Raw genomic sequence first — 26,502 nt, forward strand, 5'->3', positions numbered from 1 at the left:
GGGTAAAGCTAGCAGGTGGCCGGGAGCCCTCCCGGGCGGCAGGAAGTGGCCCACTGCTCCAACAACATAGCTACCAATAACCCAGAAGTGGGATAACAATCAGTGAAGGTTTTTCTCTAAGTGCTTGCAACACACATCACTAAGCAGTGCCACGCTGGGGTATCTCTGGTTATTTTCACACTTCTGCCACACTTCCTATATCAACCGAGTTCCTTTTTTCTCAGAGAGTGTTTCAGTAAGAGTTAAAACCATGACATAAACTAAACATCAGCACACTGAAGTGAAAATTATCTAACTCTAATTCTCTTGACAGAATCTCTCTTGAAAAAACAAAGTGCTCATTCTCTGCAAGGACTATTTACTTGGTGGGCTTTTAGCTTTAGTGGTGCATTATGTCTCAGAGAGGAAAGGATTTGTGGACACTCTTGCCTGAAGGCCCATTTCTGAGTTTATCATCTGTAAATTATTCTCACTACTTTTTTCCTTGTTAGTTTTCTCACTTTAACTCTGAATTTGAGATTATCTGAAAGCTTCTTGAGATTATGCCTTTCATTTGAACAAAAGTCTAATGAGAAAGGCCTGAGGCAGTGGCTGGTAAGAGGGAAGGCAGTTGTTCAAGAAACAAGCGCCACTTGTGCATCTGTCCAATTCACACTGCAGGCCTGACAGCATTGTGGTGCTGCTACAAAATACTTTTCATATCAACGTTTGTTATTATGTTCAAGAAACTTATGAAAATAGTCATTAACAATCAGTATATCCTTCACTTTCTTTTTCTTTCCTAGTTAATTTTTAAGCATTACATTTTTACAAGCAAGCCTACATCTGAAGAAAAAAAGCATGTCATGATATTAAGCAGTCCTTACTAATTATAAAGGAAATTACACTCTGTATTCTCTTGATAGATGTTCTGACAGATAATGAACATGCTAAAGATGAACCCGGCCACTCCCAAAGATCAGTATAACCCATTTTCCTTATGTGGGTTACTTCTTACACTTTGCCTGATCTCACAAGTTTCATAGATTCATGTTTTCTTGCTAAATTTAGAAGAATAGACGCTGTAGCATATATTCCAAGAAAATTAGTAAGAAGCACATGCTGACGGCTTCAGCAGGCTCTCCTGTCAGTATGCCTTGCATATATCATGCCAGGTGGACCAGAGAGGGGATGGTTCAGTGGGTAAAATACTTGCTGCCAAAGGATGCAAATGAAAATAAGAACTAAAAAGGAGAGAAAAGACTTAACTGCTCCTAGGTGTGACAGAGAAAGAAGCTTACTATAGATATGTGGGAGAACATACTAAGAAAGAGGCAGGGACAACCAGGAGGGTCCAGAGTGGACATGGCCAGGATGAGCTGGGCTATGTGGGGAGAAGAGGATGGGATAGGAGAGGGAAGAAAGGAGAACCAGGTGCATCAGCCAAGAGGCCAAAAGTACAAGAGGGTAGGGGTAATTAAAATGTCTGGATTATATAGAGAGGACCCTCTGAGGAACTCATAGTCCAGCTCCTGGGCAGGAGAGTTCAGGGTAGAAGGGGATATGCTGCAATTCATACCCTGTAGAGACTTAGGGACTGAGGGATGCTGGGAGAACCTGGCAGCTAGGTCAGTTTTGATATGTTTAATAGGCACCTCAGTTATTTGTCCTGGGTTTGAAACTTAACAGTATGAAGTCCCAAGTTCAGCACCACGTGTTCATAATGTCAGTACCATGCAGGGCAAGGAGCACAGGAGGATCCTGAGAACTTGCTATCCAGTTGGTCCAACATGAAGCTTTAGAGGGATATCATATCTCAACAAAGAAATGAGGTGGAGAGTGATAGAGGCACTCAATCTTTACCAATGAATGTCTGCATCTGTAATACACACACACATCTACACAGCCCCACATACACACAATATATCAAAAAAGTAAAGAAAAATTGGGTCTTGGGGAATAATATAGAAATGTCTGACATCCCAATGTGATACTGATCTCAGGCAGGGAAAAGGATGGAATGGATGAAGCAGGAACCTTGAGACACTGTTTATCCCAGATCTGTCACTAATTTTCCCTTGCAGGGATAGGCCTGGTAATTTTTGCCAGCTAACCAGTAAAGTCAAACAGAAAAGTACACTCTGGAGTGAGTGAAACAACAAGAGATAAGAAAAAGAATTGCTGCGTCTATAAGAATTGTGTGCATTTGTATCTGCGTGCGTGTGTGTGTGTGTGTGTCTGTACATTCACAATGCTATTCGATTGGGGTGCATTTGTGTATATGTGTGTGTGTGGGGGAGGGAAGTGGGCGGGGAGGGTATCTGTCTGTATAACCACAATGCTATTGTGGTTGGGGTAATGTAAAATGCTCATCTTAAACTATGCAGACCTGCATTTGGTCCGAGAACCTGCACAAAGTGCCTGTGTGGTAGCATATGGCTGTCGTCCCAGTGCTGTGGAAGTTAGGAAGCTGTTTGGGGCTGCTAGGCAGCTGGCCTAGCTGAGTTGACCCTGTCCAGGTTTCAGTGTGAGACATCTAGATAGAGATCTCAACTCAAATATCTGGGTGAACATCTTCCAAAGATCAGAGCCTGAAGCTGGCTTCTGGCCTCCACACACACAGAGAAGAGCACAGACTCACTGCTTCCACATACAAAGTGCCACTATGTGCAACAGAAGGTATGTGGGAGTTTCGGTATCAGAAGGATTTAGTCAGCCTCTTGCCTTCCACTTACTTCACTGATTTCTGTCTACAACAGTAAATGACAAAGGGTCTGAGACAGTAAGATAAATCAATGGATTTTAAAAATAGATTGAATAATGACGGAATATACAGACTGAGCTCAATTATCTTCCAGGATGTGTATTTTAAAGAATACAACACTCAATTTAATATGTGAGTTGCAATATATTTTTAAAGAAAATTCGTCTTTTTGCTCTGTGGTAAACATATAGACTATCTCACTATGATAATCTGCAAAGCAAACTTTCTTAAATATTACAGATTTTTTTTTTTTTGGAAGGACATCCAGAAATCTCAATCTCCTGGAGCTGAATTTTAACACAAAATATATTTTCCAGTGTTCTTGCAGAACACAGAACATCTTAAATCACCCCCCCCCCCCCATAAATGACTCATTTATCAGCAAATTAACTAAGACAAAGTGTGAGAGTTAATTCTGAGAGAAAACACGGCCCGAAATGATGCTAAGTGTTTAATACGGTGTCTGGGGTTATTGTAAACACCTCACCGAATGTTTAGAGAAGAATCTGGGGCAGGTTAGCACAACAGACAAGAAAACCCAAGAAAATTGGAAAAGCAGCCACTTATTCCTAGCAAGATTGTGCAAAGAAAGCAGAAGAAAGTCTTCCCTCTGCAGTGGCTCGCCTCTGAGGACAGCCGCCAAAGCAGAAAATCAGCGTGCATTTCAGCTAGGGTCTAAGGGTGCTCCCAATTCCTGAACTAAATTTGAAAATGATTCAAAGGGTCAGGTTTCAAAGGGGGAGCTAATCGTGGTGAGTGTTCGCATGACAAAGCACATGCTGACCTGTAGGCTCACTTAGTACCTGTGTCTCTTAGTACCTTTGCTTTTCTCAGGCCAGCTACTGGGACCCTAGACCTCCCTGCCAGTGGGGCGGGGAGCTCCCTTTCGCTAGTGTCTGATTCCTATATAAACCTGCCATTGGCCCATATGCTCTCTTGGTTCTCCACCCACTTATTTGGTTCTTGGCTCTCTCTTGATCCCTCTCTCTTCTCTTCCTCTCATGATCCCCCATCTGTCTCCTCTCTTGGAATGGTCCAGTCTGCAGGTCATGTTCCCCCCCATCTGTCTCCATTCTTGGATTGGTCCAGTCTGCTGGTTCTTGTTTTTATTTTATTTTTTTATTATTTATTTATTAATTTATTAAAGATTTCTGCCTCCTCCCCACCACCGCCTCCCATTCCCCCCCTCCCCCGATCAAGTCCTCCTCCCTTGTCAGCCCTAAGAGCAATCAGGGTTCCCTGCCCTGTGGGAAGTCCAAGGACCACCTACCTCCACCCAGGTCTAGTAAGGTGAGCATCCAAACTGCCTAGGCTCCCACAAAGCCAGTACGCAGTAGGATCAAAAACCCATTGCCATTGTTCTTGAGTTCTCAGTAGTCCTCATTGTCCGCTATGTTCAGCAAGTCCCTTTTTATCCCATGCTTTTTCAGATCCAGACCAACTGACCTTGGTGAGTTCCTGATAAACATCCCCATTGTCTTCCTGTGTGGGTGCACCCCTCGCAGTCCTGAGTTCCTTGCTCCTGCTCTCTCTCCTTCTGCTCCTGATTTGGACCTTGAGATTTCAGTCCGGTGCTCCAATGTGGGTCTCTGTCTCTGTCTCCTTTCATCGCCTGATGAAGGTTAATATTCAGGAGGATGCCTATATGTTTTTCTTTGGGTTCACCTTCTTATTTAGCTTCTCCAGGATCACGAATTATAGGCCAATGTCCTTTATTAATGGCTAGAAACCAAATATGAGTGAGTACATCCCATGTTCCTCTTTTTGGGTCTGGCTCACCTCACTCATGATAGTGTTTTCTATTTCCGTCCATTTGCATGCAAAATTCAGGAAGTCATTGTTTTTTACTGCTGAGTAGTACTCTAATATGTATATATTCCATACTTTCTTCATCCATTCTTCCATTGAAGGGCATCTAGGTTGTTTCCAGGTTCTGGCTATTACAAACAATGCTGCTATGAACATAGTTGAGCATATACTTTTGTTGTTGTTAAGGGCACTATTTCCTTGCTCTGGGATCTTTCAGATGTCTCTGACTGTACTCTTCCTTCTATCTGCAATAAAAATCTTTTCCTCAACCATACCTAGGAGTGGTCATATCCTGATTTAATTCACAAAAGCAATGAACCAGTTGTACCAGTATCATAGCCATGTGACAATGACTCTAAAGCCTCATCGTTTAACCTGACTGAACAAAACCCTTCCCTGTGCTGTGCTTAACAAACACCTGTTCACTAGAAATGGCCCTGTTGTGTATGTGTGTGGATGGGTGTGTGTGACCCTGCTGTGTGGGGGGGAGGGGAGATGGCAAAAGTGAACCAGCCCTGAGGGCATGAGATCGGGAGAGCTGCCTACCCAGCCATCTCCCATATTCCCCCTTCAGCAATCAGGACAGAAAGCCCTGTGCTTCTTACATGGACAAAACAGTAGAGACGGTCCTGGTGAAGTGAGTATGGGGGACCTGGATCTGAGGAACAGAGAGCAGGAGAACTGGCCCCACACCTTGCTGTAGACTGCATTGGGTAAGCTAGCCCGGGCTCACCAGAGTAGCAACCACAAAGGAAAGACAGCAGGCTGACTTGCCCAACTACCACCCAGGCCCAGCACCAGGGCTATGAGTTGGCACCCCCCAACATCTACTGAATCTAGGAATTGTTGGAGCCTATGAAAGAGGTGAACCTACAGATCCAAAACAGCAGGATCTCCGTGACACAGGACAACAACAGGGTATCTAAGAGGATCCTCAGTGAGAGCCATTTATTGGTGGTGTAGCAGAAAGCAGAGGTCTCAAGCCAGAATGAAGACTCATGCACCACTTGCAAGTAAAGATGAATGGACCAAAGAGTAAACTGTGTGACTAAATGGACCACACTACAGCTGCCACGACGAGATTCATCTTTGTGCGTGTGTGTGTGTGTGTGCATGTTTTGTTCTTTTGTTTGTTTGGTTTTTCTTTTAAATTTAGTTTTGATTGAGGGAGGTTATAAGGGCAGAGACAAGATGTGAGGGAAGAGAAAGATGAGTGGGGTCAGAAAGCAGGATGTGAAATCCACAAAGAATTAATAAAAGTTAATTTAAAAGAAATTCCACAATCTCCTTTAAAGAGTTATAAAATTCGTTCCACAGTTTTCTTTAAAGAGTTATAAAATTAATCTACAGGTCTGCAGGATTCGTCACGTCTGAACTACTACCTACTTTGTCTTAGGTTTGAGACTTAACCTATCCAACTCTCAATTTATCCCTCTAAACAAGGGGTTAATATTTATTTTCTGTTGTCAATGAACAACAAACCAAGTCATCGGGTGAAAATAGGCAGAGACAACACGTTTATTTTTTAGGACAAGTGTTTTGTCAACAAGGAAATTACGCACAGAATTGGCTAATTACATAATTCATGAATCACCTCCATTAATTCCCGGCTTGGGACAGAAGAGCAATGGAGACATGAAATCAGTATGTCTGGAGATGCGGCACACTGAGAAAAGGCTCTCAGGCAGCCAGAATAGCATCTGGGCATTGTCAGAGCTTCTCTGTGTGGTTCAGATCATTTCCCAAAGTAATTTAGGACTTGAAATGTAAATGAAACACAAGAGTCCCTAAGAGGGGAAGAAGGTTTGAGAGGATAAGAAGATGAAATTTTGCTTGGTAATGGACAGGCAGTTGTGGCAAAGTCTCTCTGACTTCCAAAGTGTTACATAGAAGACAAACACTCTCTTCCTCTGCTCTGCTCCTCCACTCCTACTCCCTTCTTCCTCTCATCATTCTTTTTCTAAATTTTTTTCTTCTGTTCCCTGAATATGAAATGTCCTTCTCTAAACCCAGGGGACATATTCCTTCCCTGTTCTTTACTAAAAACCCTTATTATAAAGAGCAGCAAGGGAGCTGGGAATGTTCCAAAGAGAACTTTCCTGTCTGGATACTCACGCCTCAGCCAGGAAAGCCTATTGATACCGAAGTTCTACGTCAGTCTCCGCAGGAATATATGAACTCACTAGCCTTTTATTAATATTTTATTTATTTTGTTACTGTGTCTCTCAAAACTATATCGTCCTGATATGAAGCAAATTAAATGAAAATATCAGGAAGTCACTGGACACTTTCTGAATGGAATAGCGTTTGTTCGTGCAGATATTCCTGGCAATTAGTCATTCAGCAAGTCAATTTTTCTTGAGCAATCTTAAAAGTGATTTAAACTTCTGTCCATGGAGATAAGAATTTTATCATCAAAATCAATATGTATCATCTTATTAACTCTCAGCATGTCCCAGAAACTTTGATGAATTACTTAAGTGCTTACAAGTAAGATAAATTTACCAAATATATGTAGCTTAGGTTTTTCCCCTGGTTTTCTATAGAAAACCAATCACTGTAATTCAAGAAATAAATTTCTATTCAATGTGAATCTTTTATAATGGTTACAATAATACTGAATATATACATAAAATTTTCAAAGATAGTCTCTCTCTCTCTCTCTCTCTCTCTCTCTCTCTCTCTCTCTCTCTCTCTCTCTCTCTCTCCTGTAAGCTGGCCTAGAACTTACAATATAATCCATGCTGTCCCTGTACTCATGGCGGTCATTCTGCCTCAGCTTCTTGAGTGCTGAGATTCCATGTGTGAGTGGAAACACCAGGTTTTAAAACTTCCTTAGCCCTGAATATAGATTGCAAAGGAGTCATGTGACCACTGGTGAATTTGCCAGGTAGGTTTTCTCACTTGCTTTTCCTCATTCAGATTTCTTGAGAGACAGCACATCCCATATCACTGCACCCTGTCTTCCTATTTAATGCCCTCCTATCTGGAACTCAGTGTTCTCTCAAAACTAGCCCCAAACCTCTTAACCAGAAGTGTCAGCATTTTCTCAGCTCCCTGTATCCTTGGTCTTGCAGCAGGTTACATTTAAAGCAGAAAATATTTCTTGCCTTGTCAGGCAGCATGTTCTCCTAAATAGTTGCATATATACCTTTCACTGTCTCTTCTAAGTCTCCTTCTTAGTCAATCTTTCTATCCTCATCCGACTGTGTGTGTTGCTTAGAATCTTCTAATGTCTACATCACACATGTACAAGGCTCTCCCAGCTGTGTGAGGTCCATGTTTATAAAATCATTCCCATATTCCTCTTCTTTCTACTACACATATCACCATTTCACCCCATACCCTGATCAGTGGGCTCCATATTATCCCTACCCCAACTTATTCTCAAAAACTTTGCCACACTAAGTAAAGCATGAAAGAGAAACCACAGACAGGATATAGGAAAGCAGCTATCTACTCCTTTTGACCAACCCAATAAGAAAGTGAATTCACAAGAATGGCATTACACCTGAGGTCTAAAATTGTGTGTGGTAGTCCCTTTTGGTTTAGGCAGAGCAGAAGGCCATTCTCTTTCTGAGACACCAGCTAAGATGATCAGCTAGTTGCTCCTCACCCTCTCTGAGATAGCAGGTTTTCATCCTAGCCTCTGACTCCTGAGTTCTATTGAAAAATAGAAACATAGAGGTTTGCTTAAAACTACATTTGGCAGAAGCCGCAGGAGGTGGATACAACAGTGCATAAAAGTCTCCCTGGGCTGAGAAGTAGGCCAATGATTGTGGCACAGTAATTACTGGCTGAAAAAGCAGTAGAATCAGGTGCAGTGGTTGTGTCCACAGAAAAACAACAACACATCCTGGAATCCCATAGCTAGAGGAGACTGTGAGAAGTGGCCTTAGGAAGTGTGAAGGTCTTAAAGAGGAGGAGGACTCTATTTGGATGGGAAATGAGGAGTCTAGTCTTATACATAATAGATTTGGGGAAGAAATGTATAGCTTTTCTGTACTTCTCAGAGAATCAAACTAATAATCACAACTCAATAATCTGTTCTATCCCTTGAAATGTATGTGATATTTTATATTAATATGACGCATTGCTTTTAGTTAATATTTACTCAAATGTTATCTCTTTATATTAACATTTTTAAGATTAAAAAAGTGAAGTATGTGTGTGTGTGTCTGTGGGTACTTATGTTTGTGACTGCGTGCACTTGTGTAAGTGTTTGTGTATGGGTTTGTGCACCTAATGGTTGGTGCCTAAGGAGGCCAGAAGAGGGACTGAGATCTTGTATTGAGTTACAAGTTGTGAGGCTCCCCATGAGAGTGCAGACAACTCAATGTGGGTCACTTTGAAGATGAGTACCTGTTCTTAATCAGTAACCTATCACTCTAGATATTGGTGGTATTGTATAACATAGCCTTTTATGTAGTAAGTATGTAGATTAGAAATACAGCTTGAAACAAGACTTCCTAATTGGAGTAGGAACTCGTGGGAGAAAAGACAATGTGCAATATTGGCATGGAGGACAAACACTACACCCTGGAGGAGAGTAGCCAGTGCTGGGAATGGGAGGGGATAGATGTGTTTCAGGGTGAGTGACAGGTGGTAGAATGAGAACTAGACAGAGAGAAATATTATAATGAGTATATAAGACTTTTCTATGCTATGTAAGGACAAACATTTGAGTCATTACTCTCGAATCCATTATTGAAAATCTGATCACTCCAAGTTTTTAATATTTTGACTTGCTTGTGTATGTTCAGTTTAGTGATGAGTGAGATAGTTTTCATCAGTGTTGAGTGATAAGGCAGAGAGAGGTAGTTTGTGAGGCAGTGAAGGCACAATCCTCTGATTCCATACAAGGACAGCTGCTATGTTCTTCTGAGCTAGCTTTCCTCAGTGCCTAATGTAATATCTGACCCTAATAGGTTCTCTGTCTACACTTATGAGTACCAGGAAAGCCCTGGGCATGAGGTCTGCCCTAACAATTGATTCAGAGGCCCACACCTGTACAATGTACAGAGCATGAGAAACATTGGGGCACTTGGCATTAAATGAAATGTCTTCATAAAATCCCCCAGGTCTCAGGGAAGGCTGTGGATGAGGAGGCAGAAAGACTGTAAGAGCCAGAAGTCTCGGAGGACACCGGAAAACAGTGTCTTCAACATACACCAAGACAGAAACACATATGACGTCACAAAGTCTGTGGCAGTGTACACAAGGCTTGCATAGGTCAAGCCAAATGTGTTTCCATCTTTAACCAAGAGGCTAATTGCAATTGTTACCCATGGGTCAAGGGAAAAAATCGGTTTTCTCCAATGGAGTGTCACTGGGGATATCTGAGTTTTAAATTAAGTGCCATTCTACAGATAAATGTACAAGATCTCAGAATGATAAGATTGATCAACACTCATTATTTTCCCTACTGCCTATGCCTATTGTGAACAGGCTCATGTTATTCTGGGCAGGTTTTTTGTACTCTAACAAATGTCACCATAAATAGGACATCACAGCTTTGATACATTTCCTGAGTTTGCAGCTTCAGGGCAATCCAGAAGGGCAAAGTTGTCCACTGCCTGTAGTCGCCTTAAAGAAATGGAGAGGGAAACACAGTAATGCGTTCCCCAGGACCACCATTCTGGGAAGTCATTAGCACTCTTTGCGACAATACTGTGGCGTTCATCTTTTATGGTTCTGGTTATATGGGGCCAGTTCTGGCTTTTCCGTGGAAGTACTGATCTCTATAATGCAATATGACTTTTCTCTATTTCTTCCTGCACCGCCACCCTTCTCTTACTCCTGCCCACTGGGAATTAGTTCACATACAAGACCAACAATTAAATATCATTTCAAAGCTCGCTTTAGAAGATACTTAAGCAATCCTGATGCATTTTTCTGACAAGCAGATTAAGTAAAATTTTACTTGCTCTTGAAAGAAATACTTTTACCTATTCATACATCCTTTAGTATTTTTAGAAAACTTTTTTCAGGGAAGTGTAAAATTTCAATATTCTTAAAATGAATCTTATAGCTAACTCTATGGTCACAGTAGATTAAATATAATTTTCATATTCAATCCCCCACAGAGGTGTTTGCCAAGCTTGCAAAAAAAGAAAATATACACATTACATCTGCATCAAAATATTCAAATGTCTGCCTTTCCTCTGCACTGAGAGAACAGAGCACAATGGGAATTTCAGCTGACAGTAGTGTTAGCAATGGATTCGTCCATGATCTTCTACTCTTTTTTTCAGTGGATGTATTTGGTGCTTGACAACCATGAGGGCAACCATTCAGGACCATATCCTTTTTGTGAAAATGTCTTTCAGTTATCAAATAGTAAAGAACCATCAAATGGTGACAGAGTCCTTGAATTAAAATAATTTCTTATATTTTGCATCCATTTTTGTATATTCTTTTTTTATTAATCTTGCAATCACCTGATACCTTCTATTAGTTTTAATCACAGTTGTTAACTTAGAACTTTATTTAAAACTCACTGTGTTTTAGGAGCTTAAAAGTTGGTATAGAAGAATTCACTGGTAGAATTGGTGGCCCAGTGAGTCACCACTCAGTGAGGATTTTGGAGGGTGAAGCTCTGCTCTTAGTGTAGGTCAAGATCCCATATAGAATATACATACGTATCAGAAGAGGAGGTTGCTAAGTATGGGCTCATCATTCATGTGGGAGCAGTTAGTTCCACTTACACAAACCCTCGGTGTGTAGGTAAAGAGAAGGGATTCTGGAATTCTTCTGCAAATCTATTCAATAAATGCATCGTTAACTCCCTTTTTTAGTTCCATTTAAAAAACACATAGATATGTATATATATGTGTGTGTGTGTATGTAGTAATTATATATGTATATATATGTATGTGTGTAGTAATTATACATATATAATATATGTACATGTATGTAGTAATTATATATGTATATATATTTATGTGTGTATAGGTGTGTAGTAGTTATGCATGTATATATGTATGTGTGTATAGTTATTATACACTCAGCTTGGAGTAACAGCTTGAGTCATTTGGAGTTTCCTGTTGCATCACTGAAGAATCTGAGCAGATTAAGGCAGAAGGAAGGATAGATAAAAGAATCTGGAATTTCATTTTGCTAAATTTTTATCATAATTGTTTGTTATTTTAAAAAGATTTATCTTTTTTTTGTTTTTGTTTTTTTGTTTTAAGTTTTTTTTTATTAATTAATTTATTTAATTATTAAAGATTTCTGCCTCTTCCCCGCCACCACCTCCCATTCCCTCCCCCTCCCCCAATCAAGTCTTCCTTCCTCCTCAGCCCAAAGAGCAAGCAGGTTTCTCTGCCCTGTGGGAGGTCCAAGGACCACCCACCTCCATCCAGGTCTAGTAAGGTGAGCATCCAAACTACCTGGGCTCCCACAAAGCCATTACGTGCAATAGGATCAAGAACCCATTGCCATTGTTCTTCAGTTCTCAGTAGTCCTCATTGTCCATTATGTTCAGCGAGACCGGTTTTGTCCCATGCTTTTTCAGTCCCCGGCCAGCTGGCCTTGGTGAGTTCCCGATAGAACATCCCCATTGCCTCAGTGTGTGGGTGCACCCCTCGCGGTCCTGAGTTCCTTGCTCGTGCTCTCTCTCCTTCTGCTCCTCCTTTGGATCGTGAGACTTCAGTCCAGTGCTCCAATGTTGGTCTCTGTCTCTGTCTTCTTTCATCGCCTGATGAAGGTTAATATTCAGGGGGATGCTTATATGTTTTTCTTTGGGTTCACCTTCTTATTTAGCTTCTCTAGAATCACGAATTATAATCTCAATGTCTATAGTGTATGTATGGTTGTTATGAGTGCATGTCTATCTGTACACCACATGCTTGCAGGGCCCGCAGAGTCCAGAAGAGGGCACCAGATCCCATGAAACTGGAGTACAGGTTATTAACTGGCATGTGGGCGCTAGGAACTGAGTCCTGGTCCTCTATGACAGCAACAGAGTTCATTTTTCATTTCCTTTTTTAAAAATTTTTACTCTATTTTTTAAAAAAATATTTTAAATTATTTTAATTTTTGTTGATTTGGGAATTTCACATCATGAAATTTCAATTACAAATATAATTTTAATTACAAGACAAACAAAACAACAAAAATAAACAAGCTAACAAACAAAACCAAGCACTCCCTCACCCCCCAAAAAAACCATTTTGCTTTTTTGTCTTTGCCTCTCCATCACCTCTTCATTCATCTTAGCGGCTTTGGAAGCTGTGGTCTGTCATGCAGTACATTCTTTTGTTCAAACAGTTCTCCTTGTTCATTGTGTAATGTGTTGTTGGTCAGGTTCAAGGCCTCAGGCATACCATCAACAATGGACCCCACAGAAACTCCCAGGACATCCCATCGTTGCCCAAGTCATGTAGACCATGGCCATGGCTCCACAGGACCAGTTTCTTCATGCATTCCAGCAGGTCATAGATGGGACAGATGCTGCTGTGTGCCAGCTCAAAGTCCTGGATTTGTACCTGAGTGTCTGCTGAGTTGGTCAGTCCCAGCTACTGGACCACTCCCTAAGGTGAAGAGCAGGGACAGCTCTCCTCTGCCTGAATCATCTGGGTCCATTATCCCAGGGCTGGCTAGGGATTGGGTCAGCACTCTGGTGAGGGGGTTGACTCTTCCCATGTCAGTGAGGGGCAGGGCCAGTTCAGTGAGGCCCTTGTACTTCAATTCATGGTTAAACGCTTGGATCACATGGTCCCCTGTGGTAAAATAGACATCAAAACAGACACCAGCTGCATCAGGATCATGGGCCTAGACAGAGCTATCAGCAGCAGCTTGGGTCCGGATGTTACCATGGTCCCGGTGACAGTGTATATATCACAACAGCATGGGCCCAGCAGTGGTGTAGTCCCCAGACTCCAACACGGTCCCAGGTGGCCATAGAGACCCTGAACAGTCGAATGACCCCTGATGTCAACAGGAACCACAGGCCTCAAGACAGACCCTGACTGTGGACCCAGACATGGCCCTCAGCAGCAGCCCAGCCTGGACAATGCCAAGGCCACAAGGTCCGCAAGACTCTAGCTGCCGCACCTCCCTCTGATCCCAACATGGTCATAGGTGACAAACAGGAAGCTGGACAGCCTTGTGGCCTTTGGCAGGAACACGGGCCGTGGACATCAACATAGACCCTAGCTGTGGTAGTATTACCAACCCAGATATGGTCCTCAGCAGCCTCTCAGACCCAGATGTCATTATGGCCCCGGCTGCCTGAGCAAGCCTTTAGGATTGGTGTCGCCCTCGTTTCAAGAAGGCCCTCAGATAGGTGGTAGCACAATCCTCATGCAGCTGCTCAGCCTTCAATGGTACCAGGAGCCTTGCTATCAGCACCGACTCTGGCTGCAGTAGGGCCAAAGACCCAGACATGGCTCCTACCTGTAGCCTAAGCCTGCATACTACAATGGCCCCAGGTACAGACAATGCGGATCTGTAGGGGGCGACATCATGACACTTGGGCACCGATACGGCCTCCAGCACCAGCTGATATCCTGAGCATCCGCCCAGACTTCAGTGGTTACAGGAGTCACTGACAACAACACAGACCCTGGCTGCACTAGGACCCCAACATGGCCCTAGTTGGGGGCTCAAATCCTGGGCACACATCGGATCCTGGATGGAAGCAGGCACCTGGGATATCAACACAAATCTTGGCTGTGGTAAGGCCACAGACCCAGACATAGCCCTTAACTGCATTTCAAGCCAGGTGGCCGTCATGGCCCTGGGTGGTAGCCCAGGCCACTCAGATCGGGATGGCCCCTGTGGAGGCATGGCCCTCAGACACCATTGTGGCCACATGTGGCAGCCCAAATCCTTTGCATCCTCGTGGCCTTTGGTGGCAACAGGAGCCATAAGCATTAAGGAAGACCACAGCAGCCCAGGACTGGACATCACCGTGGCCCCAGATGGGAAGCAGGAATCCCATCCCAGTCGGTTCCTTGCCACCTTCACCTCCATGGATCTCCCTCTCTCCAGAGATCATGGACCACTCTGCCTCTCTCTTCCACACCCTCCATACACTTTCCCACCATAAAGGCACCCAGCTACCTGGGGCCACAAGTGAGGCCTTTATCTTCTTCCCATCAGCCCAGGGAAAACTACCCTGGTCAGCATATGTGAGTCCATCTATGTCACTAAAGTTATATTTTTCAATTTTTATGTTATGTTAGTGAGAGTGCCTGCTTGTTTATACGTGTTCCATTTGTGTATCTACTATCCCTCCAGGACCAAAAGGGACACTGAATTGACTGAAAATGGAGTTATAGGCAGTCATGAGCTGCCTGATGCTAGTTCTGGGCACAGAATCTGTGTCCTCTGCTACAGAGAGCATCAAGTACTCTCCAGCCCTGATACACAGATACACTCTTATTGCTACTGCTGACTTTAGCATCTCTCTCTCTCTCTCTCTCTCTCTCTCTCTCTCTCTCTCTCTCTCTCTCTCTCTCTGTGGATGCGTGTGTGTGTGTTTCTCCCTTAGGCATCTGTTGGGCATGTGGTTTTCAGCTCCTTCTGTGGTCCCTTTCATTTTATTCCACATTATAGTCTTTTTCTTCATCTTTAATTTTTTACCTTGCACCCTTCCTTCTTAGTCCAGATATATCAACATGGATGATTTGTTGTGGCATTCCTGCCCTGCCTTGCAGTTGCCGCTGATGACAGCTTTCCTTCTGTAGTGTCTCAGAGGGAGAGGTGACAGACAGTGTGCCAACACTAGCCAGGTACTACAAGGCTCTGACCATGCTTTACTGAAGCCTTCTTTTCCCTGGCTCCCTCACACTCTACTTTTTGTTTTGTTATCTCCCTGCCCTCTCTTGATTTTTTTAAATAGCTTTTCTGTTTTTTGATTTTCTTAAGTAATTTGAATCATTCAGGGCTTGATTTGACCTCCCCCTTTCCTTAATTACTCTCCATGGCCTTTCTTCGGCATGGCCAATACTTTAACTTTTATATGCATTGTGATGATATCATAACATCTGAACTTTGCTATTCAACCTAGCAATACTTTCAAAGCAGAAATTTGAGCAACATTGCAAGAATAATTTCATCATACTAATATTCCTGACTTTATTATCTATTTGACTTTTTTATACCTTTAAATTTGTTCTTTGACAGGTTTACGCACATATATAATGTGCTGTTGTTATACTCACCTCTACCCTCTATCATCTCCTCCCTCCTCTCTCAATCACCCTTCTACTTACAAGGGTCTTTCTCACATTCATATCTTTGTGTTTTGCATTGTGACCAACTGGTTTTAATAAGGACCACGAGACCATACAGCCTACTGGGGGTTAAAAGACATCAGTGATCTTACCCATTTTGAATATGAATTTTGAGTACCAATGGGGCAGGCAAAATGTGTTCATGGTGCAATTGCAGCATGACAGTTGTGGGGGTAACATAATATTCTCTAGTTGGATTTGAACTCATGACTGGGATTATAAACCAGAATCTTGTGGTTGAGAAGGCTGTATTCTGTGGAGGAAAACTTGCTACTGTTTTTTTTTATATATATATATTTAAATATACACGGTTATCCCTTTGCAGATGTCTTATGGTAGAGCACAACTCTAACAATGTATTTGGAAACTATTTTAGTGTCCTATTGCTATGAAGAGATGCCATGACCACATAACCATGGTAACTATTATGATAGAAAGCATTAAGTGGTGGCTTGCTTATAATTTCTGAGGTTTTGTCACCTGAAATCATCATTACAACAGAGAGCATGGCAGCATACATAGTACTGGAGCAGTAGCTGAGATCTACATTTGGGTTTACAGGCCCAGAGAGAGGGTAAGGGGCTGGACCTGGCCTTGGATTTTGAAACCTCAAAGCCCACCCTCAGTGACATATTTCCTCCAACAAGGCCAACGCCTTCTAAATTTTGTAATCCTTCTAAACAGTTTCACTCCCTGGTGATCAAGCATTCAAATATATGCTTCTTTGGGGATCATTATCATTCAAGTCATCAAAAGAGTATATATTTTTTAAGAAAGAATTTTAAGAGCTGGGTGTGGTTGTACATACTGACAGCACTTGTGGGGATGGGAGCAAGAGGACAACAGTTTACAGCTAGTCTCCGCTAAGCAAGACTGTCTCATGAGGAAAGGGCATATAGAAAACTGTGAAAGTGTTGAAGTATAGTTTTTTAATACTTCAAAATCAATCAGAATTCTCATTCTCAAGTTCACTTCTTAATAATGTCTTCATGGGTGATTTTTGTTGCACAGCAGAGCAATCTGCATGCCATATATCACCTATAATAGAGCACTTGGCTGTGCTAATGCAATGCCTAACTGTAAATGTCTATAAATACAAATGAGGTGTTTAAATGTGAAGATCCTGTGGATAGATGGTGATTCCTATAATTATAGCATCATTACACCTGCCTGCACAGCACCGAAGAGTTGAAGTTACAACTGTTCCTATTATTGGAAAAGTAATAACAATTATAATTGTACAATAAAATATTAAAAGCTTAAGACTGAATTTGAAGACAGATGAACTACAAATGCAATGAAAACTGAAGCCATAAAATTCATACAGTTAATACACATATGTTCCAGACAGACACTAAGGAGTAAGAAAAGAACTGTGGAGCTCATGAGTCTCTCCTTTCCAGATGCTCACATTCTAATTTTTGAGTACTATTATAAGTATTTATAAGCTATGAATCCCCCCCCCCCCCCGTGTGTCTTCCTCAATTACTCTCTACCTACAATCTTCTCTGCACCTGACTCTCTGATTCAGCTTGGCTGGCCAGCATGCTCCAGAGATCCTTTTGTCTCTACTCCATGCTGGCCTTATAGGCATGCTATGTCTGACTGTATACACAGGTACTTGGGATTTAAACCCAGGTCCTGAAGAGTGCAAACATTTTACCCACTGAGCCATCTTCCCATCACTCATCTCAACATTTCTATTCTGAGGCATGCATAAACCCAGATTAAAGGGATGAAATTATAAATAAGGGAATTCTATTTTAGTTTATTTGCATTGAGGTCAATTTCTGAGAAAATTAGGAATACTACATCTTTGACTTTACATATGAAATGCTGATCATTTAAATCCATGCCAGGTAACTCACCATCATTCCGCAGAGTGAGCGGTGTCGGAGGACTGAGCACGCGAGCATTTGTCACAGAATTTTTCACCAGACAAATATAGCTGCCAACATCTGATGTTTGCACTTTCGATATATAAAGGTTGCCTGTCTCTTGGGATATGAACCGCCGACTGTCCTCCGCCACAAAGGAGGGGAACTCGTTAAAGACCCAGCTGTAGATGATCTCTGAAAACACACAGAATTCAGTTGTTGAATAATACAGATCACTAACAGACAAAGCTAAAACTACAAGGGCTTTAATAGACAGACTTTCTTTGGACCCAAGCCCACACACACTTGATCCTCAAATAATCTAATATATTATATTAAAAGAATGATTCTGGTTTATACCAGTGGAAAGTCACACAACCCTCAGAGATGTTGTGAATTTACTCATTTTCCCTCTAATTTTGAAGATCATTAAACACATGCTTAATAGTCAGCATTGTGGTAACACAGAAGGTGAAAATTTAAGAGATAATTCATTGTTCATTTACCCAACTTCATGGGTTGATGCAGCAAATGGGCTACCAAAACCTATGAAGGAGTTTAAAGAGACAGCAGAATAGAACGCAATGGAAAATATGGGAGATGTGTACTCAATCCTGATGAGGCATTCAGACTTCTCTATTTAGGAGGCAGCTGGAATTTTGTTATTACCAGTTTGTTCATCAAATATTGGTTGTGAATTACCTTAGACCAGAAATGATACCAATGAGAAAAGGAAATGTCACAATTTCATGGACCTATCTATCTGAAAGGGAGAAAGCAAGATTAAAAAGATGATGGAGTTAAGGTTAATGAATGGGAAGAAAAATGGCAGTGGAAAAAAGAAGAGAACTAAAGCACCCTCACTCAGCTGGAAAGTGGTCGGGCTGAAGGAGAGCCTGGGAATCAGACAGTATCTCCAACTCCAGAGTGAAGAATGGGAAAATGGGGCAAATTAGTGACAAGGAGCAGGATGTCTAAAATGACAATGACAGGACTATGGTTTAGTTGTAAGTAGTCACAGAAGACATTGCTTTTGAGTGACAGTGGCAATGATGATTGTGAGGAGCCACAGACTCTTGATTATGCAGAGAACATGGCAGAAGAGTGCAGGGACAGAGACACATTCAGCAGGCAAGAACACTTATTCTTGCAGTGTCCCAAGGAGGCTCCTAGTGCACAAACTGAGTGGCTCATAACTGCCTATAACTCAGATTCCAAGATATCTGACATTTCTCTGGCCTCATCTGGACACCTACATTCACAAGCATGTGCACACACACACACACACACACACACACACACACTCACACAGAGAGAGACCATATATAATTAAACATACATTAAAAATAAAAATATTATATTAGAATTAAGAAAAAGATCAATAATGATAAGCAAGAAACGACAAATATTAAGGATTTAGCTTTAAGTAACTGAGCAGTGTAGAAGAGAACATACATTTCTGTCTCTAGATAGGACAATGATAAAATCAATGTTCTTTGGAGATGTGGACACAGTGAAACTGGGGCCTTAACCATGACCCCCCTCAAGCTCATATAATGTCAGCTACACAACTTGGACTCAAGAAAGAAGCTCTTTAAATTTGAGACAGGGCCATTGAGATCTTAGCTTGCTTCAAACTCACCTAGGTTCCAAATGGAGGAATAGATCCTACAGCCTTCATTTTGTGTTACTTGTTTGACAAGGCAAGCTAATTAAGGTTTTAAAATAACCAACAAGTTATTATAATCTACTTTTGAAATTAAGAAGATTCATTTTATATTGTTTTTTGCTGTTTTCCTCTCAATCACCCTCTGTTCTCTCTTTATCCTCTCATGGATTGTTAAAAGTCAGTTCCCATCTCCTCTTTTATCTACTTCCAAATGGGGAACCTGACCTTGAGCCAACATTTCCAGATGCTCAAGCAAATTTAAAAATACTGGGGAAGACACAGTCCCAACCAGACATCACTAATCACTAAACGAAAGCCCCAACACTGGCATTTAATTATATATAATCAAGTTATTGGCCAAAGGGACCCTATAGAACACCCCCAATAACCCAGGCTGTCACCAAAGCTATTATTTGCTCTCCATAAACTGATGGTAAGCCCTACTGCAGAAGATAATACCTACAGAAGTCACTGAACACAGAGAAGAGAAGCTGGTGCTTACCCAGAGCCTTTACCTTCACTTGCTAGTGTTCATATACTGGAAGGTACTCTGTAAATTACAGAGGAGAAAATTAAATGCACACCAACCCAGCTACAAAATCCATGATCTAAATGGCAACCTTCCTTTATGATATGCTGGCGCAATAGTCTCATAAAGTTGTTGGAGTAACCAACCACTCTCCTGTTGGCAATAAAGTTAATGCCATAAGATAGAACTCATGCCTGACACCATTTTGATGGCCAAGAATCTCAGACTAGATAGAACATGATCTAGCGGAAAAAAAATGAATTGTATTGTTGTGCTTAAGGAATGTTGCAATAAAGGGACTCCTCGTGCATTCTGCTGTACTGATAGATCATCTTGCTCAAGCAGAAGCTTCCTCCTGCAGTAGATGGAAACAAATACTGAGATCCACAGCTAGAAAATGCACAGAGAGTGAGAGATCTTGGAACACTCAGCCCTAAACAGGCTGTCTCCATCAATTGTCTCCGCTCAGGGTTCAGGCAACTCTGTAGAAGGGCAAGCAGAAATGTTGTAAGAGCCAGAAGGGATGGAGAACACATACGACCTTATGGCCAGAACAGGGATGATACGTACATGAAAACACAGGGACGATGGCAACATGCATAGGACCTACATAGGCATGACCCAGAGGTAGTCCCAGTCCTTAAAGGAAAAACAAAATGGACAAAAGCCTCCATTCCTAATGCAGAACCCAATTGATAATGATTACAAAGGAATACTTAGTTTTCTATACAAAACAGACATAAGGGAAGGCTCCACTTCCAGCAGCAGATGATCAATACAAGGCAAACTCAGCAACTTACTGGTATCATTGAAGGGTTTTTAAACCTTTCAGATCTTTTGCTTATATATTAGAGTTTTATTCATTTATTTTTAATCAGTTTTTATTTGTGAATGCTAATATGTGTTAATCTTGTCCTATTCTGGTTTCTTTGTTTTTATTTTATTCAATTATTATTATTTCCATTAATAATTACTTAAATTCTTGATTGTGTTTTAATAAGACAGAGAAAGAAAGGGTATATATTTTGATAGATGACAAAGTGGGGTGATTCTGGGAGCCACTCCATAATCAGAATATTTTTTAATGAAAAAACTCTATTTTCAACTTAAAAAAAAAAGAAATCACTAGAAATAGTCAAGTGGACTTAATGATTAAGCCCATGCATAAAGTATAAGTTATATGCACACCGTTCTAATGAAACAGTAACTGCACACAATTCACAGAAATTTAGTATTTCAATCATATATATTCCGTAAGACTTTACCAGTTTCTCAAAATTTTGCTTACTATTTGAAATTTAAAGATGCAGAGAGTAATGAGCAATTAAAAGCTGTCACTAAAAGAATCACTATTTCTTACAATAATTGAAACTTTTTGAGTCAATGGTTTACAAAGTATTTTGAGTCGAGGACACTGGTACATAAAATTGGCACTTTTAACATCTCACGATTAAATGGGAATTTGGGGGCTCAAAAATGCTGATTTATTCCTGCACTTTTCTTTCTCACAGCGCCAAGCGCTCACAGTGACAGAAGGGAGAGCACTGCAGAACAGCCCAGCCGACACCCTGGAACTGGGCTAGACTTCCGGCCTGCACCCAAAATAGAAACACTCAGTGGAGCCAAACATCTTTTAAGATCCCTGTTTACTTTCTCCATTAAGGCTTTTTATTATCTATTAACATTTACTTAAAGTCTCTTCAAATTTTACTTTCACAATAAAGAAGAATACAGCTAATTTAAGGAGATGTTATAGTCTGGGACATAAAATAATTCAGGGATACCAGAAAACATCTTATGGCTTTAACCTTTACTTTGTGCGCTACTCTGTTGTGTACTCTGTGCCTAACTCTTTAAAAAGACAAATATGTATTGATTTATTAAATAATAACATTTCAGTATCATGTTTTATTTCTGAATATATTGAGACTAACTGGTTAGCCATGATTTTGCCATTTCCAAAGATGTCTTTTCGGATAATATTGAATCTCTTTCCTGTATATGTAGTACTATTTGGTAAAATGAATTTCCTTATAGACCCAGGCTTTTAGTTTCCTTTTGGAGACTTTTTGTCTGTTTATGTTGAATTCAAAAGTTGTTCTAGTTTATTAGGAGTTTAACCCATCCAGATCATTGCTTGATGGATGTGCTTTATTTCAACTCCTTCTTTTTACTAACCCAAATATTTATTCTTAATGCTGACACACTCAGGTTTCTAGGCTTTAAAATAGATTTTTATGATATGAAGATACACAGACACACACAGATACACACAGACACACATACACACCACACATACCACAACATTCTCCCCCCCTTTCTCTTTCTCTCTCTCTCTCTCTCTCTCTCTCTCTCTCTCTCTCTCTCTCTCTCTCACACACACACACACACACACACACACAAGATCTAGGAGGAATAGCTCAGCATAATAAAAGTATTTATACAAAAGTCTCAAGTTAATTTGTACTGAAAATCCAAAAAGCCTCTCTTCCTAAAGTCTTAAAGAAGAGAAGGTTTCAAGAGCTGCTGCTCCTGAGAGATCCCACGGTCCCAGAACTCTATTCAGAGCTCCAAGCCATCCAATTTGTAAGAAATAAAATTTTGTTTATATATTGTCGGGCATAGTCGACCGGTAGTTAGAATTAACCAGACCAGCTCAAAAACAAGGAATATAATTTTAATAATTGGGAGAAAGAGAGAATCACACGACCGGGGTCCAGTTAGAATCAGAGAATCACGCGCAGCGGAGAAAGAGACAAAACAAGCGGTGGGCACCTGGATCCCCAGGTGCTTCTTCTTTTGCCCCAGGCGGCCACACCCTAGCCAAATGTGATTGGCTGAGCTTCACGATCAATATATGGATAGTATTATCTTTTATTCAGAAACCTTCTCTCAAATTTCACTCAAACACTATTAGAACAAATTGATTCATCTTTTGCAATGTACCAATTGCAAATTATTTGTAATACAATCTAAGAGGTTCAGAAGTGAAATACCTACAATACCTATTACCAATTTAGTAAAGTATCCAAGCTTTGACAGTTATGACATTGATGAAAGAGAATGATCGAGATGCTAAGAAATGACAATGCATTCCACATTTATGGATTGGAAGTATGCACATTGATAAAACATCAATATTGTCCAAAGTGATTTAAAGTCAGTACAAAGTAACATCTGCACCCATCAAAGATCTAAAGCAGCATTCACCAAATTTATATGACCATAAATAGCAGAAGCACTCTTGAATGACCTGTTGTGACTTGATTTTAAAATGCAAGACAAATGCATACTTAAAAAATGATCTTGACATCAGCACATATACCGATGAATGGGACAGAACAGAGTCTATACATAAATGAACACATTTATAGCCCATTTATAGCAAAAGTTCTAGGACAGGCACTGAGAAGGAACAACCTCTTCAGTAAATGATGCTGGAAATGTTGTGCATTCATACACAGGACACTGAAAATAGACCCTGCCTGTCACCTGTCATAAAAACGAGTCTTGAGTTAACTGAAGCCCTAGCCGAATCACTGAAGCACCAGTGATAAGCCTTGGAAGCTGATGTGGACCTTTTGTTTGTCTGTTCTGAGATTCTTCTGCAAAGGTCAGGAAATAAAAGCAAAGGTTAGACACAGACTTGAAAGTTCCTATGCAGAGAAGCATGCAATAAAGAGAACTAATGCACGATTTATAAAGAAAATATGTGCAACCTATACATCTGATAAGGAATTTATACATCAAAATTTTAAAAGAAAGAACTCATGAACAAGCCAGACAAACAGCAAAATGAACTGTAGATCTAAACAGGTGTTTATCAAAAGAGGACATCCAAACACGCAAGCATTACAAACAAAAACATTCAGCCTAATCGTCAGCAAAGAACAAAAGACCCGGAGAGATGGCTCAGCAGTTAAGAGCACTTGCTGCACATGCATAGGACTGAGGTTAGATTCTTAGCACCCACACCATAGATCACAACATCTTAACTCCTGTTCCAACAGATATGACCCCTCTTCTGGCCTCCTGTGGGGACTGCATGCACATGGAACTGCTGAGGCTTTGGAGAAAGGAACATGAGCTCTTTCATGCTGCTGTTGGAATTGTGAACTCCAGGCACCAAGTAAAACTCACTGGCAGCATCTCACAGTAGGGAAAACTAGGATGATGACGATCAATTATATGTTCAAAGAAAGGAAATGAGGTGAAGAGATACCCACACATTTAAGGAGTGTGATACGCTGCAGCAGAGAGATGGAAACAAACTAAGTTCCCATCAGGTGATACGTGGACAGAAATAGACAGTGTGAATAAACGCTGGAATATCATTCAACCATCGTCATCTGTGATAACATGTGCAGAACTGGAGGTCTTGATGCTAAGGGAAATAAAAGTAGGCACAGAAGGGCAAGTACAACTCATGCACTCACGTGTGGGATCTAAACAGGAGAAGTAGAGGCTGGGAACAGAGTGGTAGTTACAGGAGATTGGGAGAAGTGTGAGGTGGAACTGTGGCATGACACATGAAAAGTAATTAATTTGCACGATGCTGTAAAAAGAGAAGTAAGAATTTCTCATGTGCTACATAGCACACCGAGTATAAATGCTATTTTAATGTAGTACTAAGAAAATCTAGAAAATTGGGACTGGAAAAAGGGCTCACTGGTCAAGAGCACTGACTGCATCTCTTTGCAAATTTGATTCTCAGCATCCTCCAGTCCTAGGAGATCCAATACCTGCTCTGTCTTCTCCAGACACTAGCAAAAAAAGTAGTGCAGAGATATGTATGCAGGAAAATCACCCAAACACCTATTTTTTAAATTAGAAAAGTGAACTTATTCTATGAAGAAGTTATGAGCTGTCCTTTACCTAACTTAACATATATATTGTATGTCAAGTGTTGAAGTTTCATGGTACACACACATACACAGACACATGGACACACACATTTTAAGTAGTTAAAACAAACTTACTTTAAGAAGTTTATGCGTATTTTTAACAACTCTGAGTCCTAGACATATATTATCATTTAATCTAACACAGGAGGATTTTTTATTCTTTTGTGGGTTCCTGATTGTTAATAAGTTAATCATCTAATGTGATAATATCAACTCCATGAAAGAAAAACAATCTGGAGTTATCTTTTAAAACTTTTGCCACTACCTTAGCCCATTTTCATATCTTCTCTTAATTAAATCATCACAAGGAGTATTGTCATCATGAGCAATGGAACTCATAATGTTAGATCACCATTGAAAATTTCATTTCTTAAATGTGGTGGTTGGGAAAATGCAAGTTGGCCCTGCCTTCCTTGTAACTGAGGGTTCAGGTTTATAGTTTCACACATTGCAAACCTTCAACGCTGTTCTGCAATTTATTTAATGCCAAAGCTGATATTCTTCTCTTTGCTCCCTTGACAAAGAAAATCATTACTTAAATGACAGACTTCCATATCCATGGGGTATGAAAACAGGCATTTCTGTATGGGTGAGGATGCTTATTGCTCAAAGCAGTATTGCATTGATGGAAAAAAAAAAACAACCTAACAGAACAGGGAACAAAACCATGTACTGGACTCCCCGGTCCTTGAAAACAATATTAGGGAGCAATCATATGTGATTCATTTCAGAATTTTCTAATATAGCTGCAATTTGAGAAATAATCATTATTCTTTCTCATGACTTGTGTGCATAGAAAAGCTATGGGTTAAGAATTTAGAAAGAATATCATGCAAACAGCATCAGTGAAGTTCACTGGCTCAATTAATAATGGCACTCTCCTCCAGGAATGCAGTTTCTCTATCCCTGCCATACACTAAAGGGGAGACTCAAAAGCCAACAACTTCTTTATTTTTATACTTTCTTTCTTCAACTTTATTCTGGATGTGAAATATCAGGTAATTGTAAGCATTAACAAAAGGCTCTGACTGTGCCTTCTTCTGCCTACTCCCATAGTGTGAGATTTAATGCTATTTGTCAAATAACTAGAATTTGGTTTATTGCAAAGTATAACTTTCAATTCTAATGGTATTTGATATACTTTTGTATTGTGCACTAATTTTTACTGATACAACTGAAGTACATACTAGAAGTAGTTTAATATTTCTAATTATAACATTTATTTTAATTCCATTGCCCAATATGACAACCTCTCGTAATGATTTAATTAAGTAAAGATTCTTGACTATGATAATATATGATAATAGTAATCTAGTGGCAAAAATATTAGTTAAAAATTTTCTAAGATAGTTTTTTTCTCATGGAGTTGATACAACCACACTGAATTCTTAACTTGTTAATGTCACAAAAGAAACTGCAGAGACTCTCCAGCACTCCTTGCAATAGAACATAAGGAACAACAGAAATTAATAAGAAACACCTTTTAAAATATTATTTTAAACTATGTATATTCATGTAAATCTTATGTGCATAATAGATGTGTGAATGTATGCATCACACAAGGAGTCAAGAAGGGGGTACATGGTCCTCTGGAACTGGAGTTGAAGGAAGTTGTGAGTTGTGTAATGTGGAAACTGGGAACAGAACTGTAGTCCTTTGTGAGAGCACTCAGTGCTCTTAATCATTGAGTCAGCTCTTGACCCCAAGAAGCAATACTTAGGATATTGA

General features: G+C 40.5%; 1 protein-coding gene across 1 annotated transcript in view; it reads right to left on the reverse strand.

Moving 5' to 3' along the window:
- The window catches only part of Cntn5 (contactin 5), a 1,215,881-nt gene that overhangs the window by 340,534 nt on the left and 848,845 nt on the right, over positions 1 to 26,502 (reverse strand). The window contains exon 8 of the mRNA XM_057767831.1: positions 17,664 to 17,867. Coding sequence (XP_057623814.1) covers positions 17,664 to 17,867 — 204 coding nt within the window. The remainder of the gene's footprint in view (positions 1 to 17,663; positions 17,868 to 26,502) is intronic.

The sequence above is a fragment of the Chionomys nivalis genome, chromosome 4, assembly GCF_950005125.1.
Source record: "Chionomys nivalis chromosome 4, mChiNiv1.1, whole genome shotgun sequence".
Classification (NCBI taxonomy): domain Eukaryota; kingdom Metazoa; phylum Chordata; class Mammalia; order Rodentia; family Cricetidae; genus Chionomys; species Chionomys nivalis.